Source organism: Prosopis cineraria, unplaced genomic scaffold (genome assembly GCF_029017545.1).
Source record: "Prosopis cineraria cultivar Desert tree isolate PC_DT_omini unplaced genomic scaffold, ASM2901754v1 PC1, whole genome shotgun sequence".
NCBI lineage: Eukaryota > Viridiplantae > Streptophyta > Magnoliopsida > Fabales > Fabaceae > Prosopis > Prosopis cineraria.
The window spans coordinates 28,493,407-28,500,111 of NW_026555332.1; the positions used below are offsets into that span (position 1 = coordinate 28,493,407).

The following is a 6,705-nucleotide window of genomic DNA, read 5'->3' on the forward strand; positions in this document are numbered from 1 at the left end:
CATCATTTTCCTCTCATAAGATCCAATTTTTATGGAGTGACCAAACCAAAAAAAAAAAAAAACAACAACAACAAAGGTTCTATTTTCTTATTGTGTGTTAGACTTTGTTAAGGGAAATGGAAAGAGGGGCAGAGAGAGAATGAGAGAAGGGACTAATGGACCTAACATTTTAAAGTATAAAGGCTCAATTAAAACAATAGGAGTCTGGTTAAAAAATCAGTGTAAATTAATGGGACTTGTAGGGGTATTTTCACTCAATGAAATAAAAGAGAACCCAAAGGTCCCAAAGTACCAATGAGTGCTCGATAAAGTTGGCAAGGGCTACTACTAACATTCTTCAAGGTGAAGGTTCGAACCCTGATGAGTGACAGATGCAATAATTAATGCGACCCTAAAAAGATCATTTCATTAGTATCTCGCTACCACCATAAGGTCTCCTCACAGAAGGTTCAGATTAGTCTGGAATGAGTAATGAACTCAAGATACCCCAGGATATCGGATGGTTTATACAAAAAAAAAAGGCTCCTAAATTTCAAAGAGCCTTAAATAGTGATCCTGTTATCAACCTCGTCCTCAGCTTTGTTTGTAAACTTATATGGAGTAGTTTTCAAAAAATATTCTTTAAAAAGTTATTAAGTTAAAAATTTTAAATATGAACCATTTAAAGTAAATATATGTAGTTAATTTATAAAAATTATAAATTTTAACATTAAATTTATATTTTTCAAAATAAACCTAAATTTCTCTTATTGGTGATAAAACATATTTTTTTAAATTTTAAAAAAATTAGTTTTAATGGAAAAATAAAATAAAAACTATAAATTTAAACCATCCGGATCTGATCTTGCTAATTCCCTCAATTTCAAAGGTAATTTTTCCTTTTTTTAAATCACAAAGTTATTATTATAATAATAAATAAATATTATAAAATTATTATTTTAATATTTAATAAATTAATTTAACCCTATTAAAATTTTATGTTAATAGTTTATATATAAATTTTGACTTAATAATTTAGAATGAGGTTGGATCAAACAAAATGAACTAATTATTCACATCATGACATATCAATATTTAAATCTTTATTGGAAAAGGTGTATACACTCGATGTACTTTGAATAATATTACCTCTAATAGATGGACACGAGCAAAATCAATAAAATTAAGAAAAAAAAATTCAATTACAGTTCTAATTTTTTCATAGTTTTTAAACTATTCAAGTCAAAATTTATATTTAAACTGTTCAAATCAAACTTTCACAAGTTAAATTTATATATTTATTTCATATTAAAATAATAATTTTATAAAATTTATTTTTTATTATAATAATAACTTTGTGATTAAAAAAAAGAAAAAAAATTAACTCTGCAATGATAGGGTATTGGTGCTGAGCATGATGCTCATCACTGAACGAAATCCATTGCCTAAAATATCTTAAATTCATAGAGTGAAATCTGTTCATATGCTAGACTAGATTCAGTGTTGATAGATCAGTTAATATCAATAAGGTTGTGACTCATGGAGGCTTGATTCATGACTGCCATGAAAATTAAATTAAAAAATTTTTCAAATATTTTGATTATCATCACACTAACACGGCTTTCAAGGTTTGTTGGAATACTAAACTAATCAAAATTAACATCTATTGGGATCTCTTTGATCTTTGTCCTTGATTCAACACAAATTCTCACAAAATCATTCTCAGTATAATTATATCAAAAAGATTAGGGATTTTACTATAAAAAATTAGACAATTACTTTGAACATGTGTTTAGGAAAGTAAATTGATGTGCAGATTTACTTATTCACCAAGCATCTAATGATAATCTTGACTTAATGATTTTTGATGGGTCGCCCCCTAGATGCAAAAATATCATGTATTTTGATAATAGCACAAATTTTCTGTGGTCATGCATTCAAAAAAAAAAAATTTGGTGAATCAAACCACAACACGCGTACAGATCGAGAAGAAGAATCAACCCAAGAAAACAAAAAATTGCAACATTTTAGAAGCGAAATTATTATTTATGAATTATTCAAACAAAGATAGTTTCATCTGCCTCTTTCTGTAGTTGAATATCAAAAAGACTCCATCTCCGATCGAAACAGCGAAGCAAATTGTTCCATCACATTCTTCTTCAGAACGAGTCCAACTTCCACCCCTCCATTACCATCTTTACACTCTGCCATCGCCATTGTTACATTTCTGTCCACCGACGTTATCTCCACCTTCTCAGGCCTTCCCCATCCAAAGTCCGCTCCATAAACCCCAAACCGCGTCGACCCGGCTACTCCTATGCATATAGCTCGGTTCTCTTCATTTCTCGCGTAAGAAAACTTTGAGAACAACGTCTCTGCTCCATGAAGCACGCCGTTCTCTTTCTGCATTTTCATTGTCTTTCCGTGTACTTTCTTAGCTGCTATCACTATCCCATCTTCATTGGTAAGGTTTTCGAGAAGTGTTTCTGTCACTTGAGACATCACGCAATTTCCAAAATAGTTTTCAGGGATTGGAGGCTCTAACCTGTTCCTGCAATCAACTACGAACCCCAATAACACTTTCTTTGTCTTCTGTTCAGTTATTCTTTCCATGGCTTTGGCGAAGCAGACCCAAACATAAGCAGTTGTGAGCACAAAGGTTGATAAAGTTTGAGGCTTTGAAAGTGCTAATGATTCTTCTGGGATCTCTTCTTTCACCTTGTGATGATTCTCCCATTTCTGTAATACCCTTTCCTTTATCTTCTCCAAAACTCCACGTCTAAGCTCGAATATGGCTCGATCCGAGTCGTCCACTTTCGGCCGGAACACTTCGGATAAAATCTTCAAGCTTGGCCGGTTCTTCTGAGTCTGATCATTAATGTATGCAGAGGCAAAGTCCACGTGGATCGAGGATAACTTCCCTGTCTAAGAATGGTTGAAGTTTTGGAGGGAGCAAACCAGAAGAAGATTCACTCTCAGCATCAGGTTATGTTATTCGACATAGATAAGCCCAGGCCTTGATGAACATAGATGAAGATTTTCCATCCGAACAGGCACGGTGAGCGCTGATGCCTATGCAAAATCCGCTGTCGGGAAACAGAGTGATTTGCAGCGAAAGAACCGAAGCAGATGAATCAGATGAATCTAAGTTCGGCACGAAAGCACGAGACTCGGAGGCGTCGCGAGGTGAGTTATCCAAGAAATGGCTGAAATCAGAATCAGAAGCTGCTATGGTGAGAGAGACAGCATCTCCTGGAGCGTATCGGACGACGGGTTTGACTGAGTCGGAATCGGAAGGCCAAATAATATTTCCGGCGAGAGGAATAAAGTGTTGGAGAGAGAGAGAGAGAGGGAGCGTTTGAGCTTGGGAACGATGGAATCGAAGAAGGAAGAAGATTGTAAGTGAGGAACAGAGAAGAAGAAGAGACGCTTGACAGGATGAGATCTGAGCCAAAGCAAGTCGAAGAAGGAGAGAGAGAAAGAGGACTTGGGTGAAGATGGTGGCGGAGATATTCTGCAGAGCTCATGTATTTTCAGGGAGGGATTGGAAGACGCCATGGACGTAGAGTGAAGCTTCGTGAACATTATCCGTAGGCAGACTGAGAAACAGCCTCTGGTTTGGCAAGTGCGAAGAGGCGCATCTCAAGATGCCATTTGTTTTCATTTGCTGTGAATATATTAAATTTTTAAAAGATTATAATTTTTTTGTTTTTTATTACAATAAATATTTTATTTTTTTATAATTTTTAATTAAAAAAATCATAAAAAATATTCCAAAAATATGCTAATGATAGTTAAGTATTGCAAAATATGATACTCCCTCCATTAAAAAATACAAGATAAGTTTTATAGGGTTAAATATTAAAAAATATAAAATATTTTTATTTTTTTAAAGCATAATTAATGTATTTTTTTCAAAAGTATCATTAATAAATAAATAAATTTATATTTATATTTAAGTGAAATATTTTATTAATTAAATAAGGATAAATATAAAAATATTGTCTTAATTTTGAGATAATTAACTAATATATTGGAGTAAGATTCAGTTTAAATACTTTAAATTTTTAAATAAATGGAGTAATTGTTATTTAGTCCAAAAAACTTGTCTGACATCTTAATTTTTTATGAAATGATGTATTTATCACCAATGACGATTATAAAAAATGATTACTTTAATTGAACTAATGACGATTATAAAAAATGATTACTTTAATTGAACTATTGGTTAAAATGAAATAGGAAATGGCTAATTTCTGTTTGCAAATTCCTTTATCAATCACAAATTTACGGAGAGTAAATAATCATTTTTTTTAATTTCATTTGAGTCAATAACGCAAGATCAGTCATTTATTATAATATACACTGACGGCAAATATTATTTCATCAAAAATAAAATATTATACAAATCCCTAAAAACTAAATAATAAATATTACATCTCACAATATTTAATTGTGATTTGTATATGTGAAATTTTTTTGTTATTTTTTATTTTTAAAAATAAAAAATTATGCTTTTCTTTAGTATTATCATTTTTTTGGTTAAAAAATATTACTTTTTAAAAATTTTAAAAAAATAACTTCTCAAAAAATATGATTAATTCAAGCCCGTGGTTTGAAAGTTTACAAAATAAATATGAGAAAGTTTTAAAATAGGTGGCAGCAGTTGCACTTCCTTTCCGTCTGTCCAGTGCTTTTGATAATAAATTAATTTTCAGTCAATTTTTATAATAGCATAACACTCCCTTCAATTCTAAATATATGATATAGTTAATTAATTTATTAAAATTAAAAAGATTGATTAAGTTAATTATTTGTTATCATTATATAAAAAAATATGTTATTTTCCTTAAAATGGGTTAAAGGGTAATTTTTCCTTAAAATATAAGTCAAGAGCACCTAGAATTTTAAATTCATTTTTTATGTATTTCTTTTAACTTTTAAAAATGATGTAATGTTAACTTACTGATATCAAAAATTAACTTTAATAATTATTAGATATAAAAAATTATAAAAATGTAACTAATAGGTAATTTTTGATATCATTTTTATAATTTTTGGTCAACTAATGTTTAACACAAACATTTTTAATGGTAGGCGTAACTATTACACAATTTTAAAAAGTTAAAGGGCAACATAATATTAAAAATAAGTTTAGGATTCATCATAACACTTTGACCATTAGTTAATATCAGAACACTAATGATGTATGTTATTCTATCTAAATGTTTAAAATTTAATACTTTCTGAATATTGCATGACAAAATATCTAACAATAAACCCTAAATCAAACAATTTCTATTATATCATGTGAGACATTCATTAAGTAACACATCCACATAATTGTCGTCCTCATTGTAATTGTTATCTTTTGTACTTGTTATTTTTATGATTAATTAACTACCCCCATCTCAATTTATAAAATATTTTTATGAATATTTATCATTTTAAAATATAAAATATTTTGATAAAAATAATATTTTATCAATGATACTTTTTTATAATATACCTTTTCATTATATTTTTTTTCTTTAATATTTTTTTATAAGTAGAGTATTAAATTATTTTTAAAAATTTATATTTTTATTTTAAAAAAATAAAATTGTAAAATATATTTAATAAATTTTATTAACATGTGATTTTATCTTAAAATATTTTATAAATTTAGAGTGCAGTTGGTTGCAGGATCTAGATCCTCTCAAAAGCAGCGTCCCAAATCTCAACCCTTCATATTTTGCTACATCATTTGATATAAAAATAATTTTATTTTAAAAATTAATTCTTTCAACTTATTCTAAAAAATTTTCTCTTTAAATTTTTTTAAATAAATCAAACTAGAGTTTGAATAAGCCAAACTATAATTATCTACTTACAATCTGAGTTACTTTGTAAATTTTTTAAAATAGACTTTTATTAAAGAAATCATGTCAGAGTTTGAATAAGTCAAACTGTAAATACTTGCTTAAAGTATAACTTACTTTGCAAATTTTTTTAAATAGAATTTTAATAAATAGATCATTTCAGAGTTTGAATAAATAAGACTATAAATACCTATTTAAAGTCTAACTTATTCTATAGATTCTTTAAATATATTTTTATTAAATAAGTTAAGTCGAGTTTGAATAAGTTGGACTATAAATTCTTTTGTAAAAATCTATAGAGTAATTTTTTAGAATAAATTTTGAAAATATAGAATGAAATAAAAAATTATTTTAATAAAAGAATTGATTTTTAAAATAAAATTATTTTTATATGAGATGGTATGATAAAATATAAGATATTGAATATTTATTAAAGGGCTGAGATTTGGGACGCTGAGCTACGATGCTTTTGAGAGGATCTGGATCGTTGGTTGCAGCATCATTCTGACAAGTCTCTTCAACCATCAGAGCAAAGACAGCCATAGCGGAATGGAAAAATCTTATTGATATACTATTTTATATGATTATGATATAGAAAAGAGCACATGGGCACTAAGTATCTCAATTATCTTTGACAACCAATTCTTCAATAAATTAATAATTTGATACCTTGCAATTTTACTTTATTATAAGATTTAATGTTTTGAAATTGTTGGCCAATCATCTCGTGGTTAGGGTCATGGATCTCATGGAAAAAAAAAAAGAAAAGAATTCAATCAAGGATCTTTAAAAGCAATTTAAATCATTTAAATTTTAGTAGATTTGCAAATTTCATTGCAATCTATTGGTCTGTAGTTGATATTAA

General features: G+C 28.4%; 1 protein-coding gene across 1 annotated transcript; it reads right to left on the minus strand.

Moving 5' to 3' along the window:
* Nucleotides 1–2,004: 2,004 nt before the first annotated feature.
* Nucleotides 2,005–6,383, minus strand: LOC129286077 (malonyl-CoA:anthocyanidin 5-O-glucoside-6''-O-malonyltransferase-like). The gene is made up of 3 exons (XM_054922137.1): nt 6,303–6,383; nt 2,996–3,493; nt 2,005–2,904 (listed from the first exon to the last, which is right to left on the minus strand). The coding sequence occupies exons 1-3, from the start codon at nt 6,381–6,383 to the stop codon at nt 2,080–2,082; spliced, it is 1,404 nt and encodes a 467-aa protein (XP_054778112.1). The 3' UTR covers nt 2,005–2,079.
* Between the last annotated feature and the right edge of the window lie 322 nt (nt 6,384–6,705).

Coding starts and splice junctions, on each gene's coding strand:
- LOC129286077 (XM_054922137.1), bottom strand. CDS start 6,383: ATGGCTGTCTTTGCTCTGATGGTTGAAGAGACTTGTCAGAATGATGCT. Junction 3,494..6,302: donor CAGATCCTCTCAAAAGCATC/GTAGCTCAGCGT, acceptor TGAGCTCTGCAG/AATATCTCCGCCACCATCTT. Junction 2,905..2,995: donor CTTCATCTATGTTCATCAAG/GCCTGGGCTTAT, acceptor AACCATTCTTAG/ACAGGGAAGTTATCCTCGAT.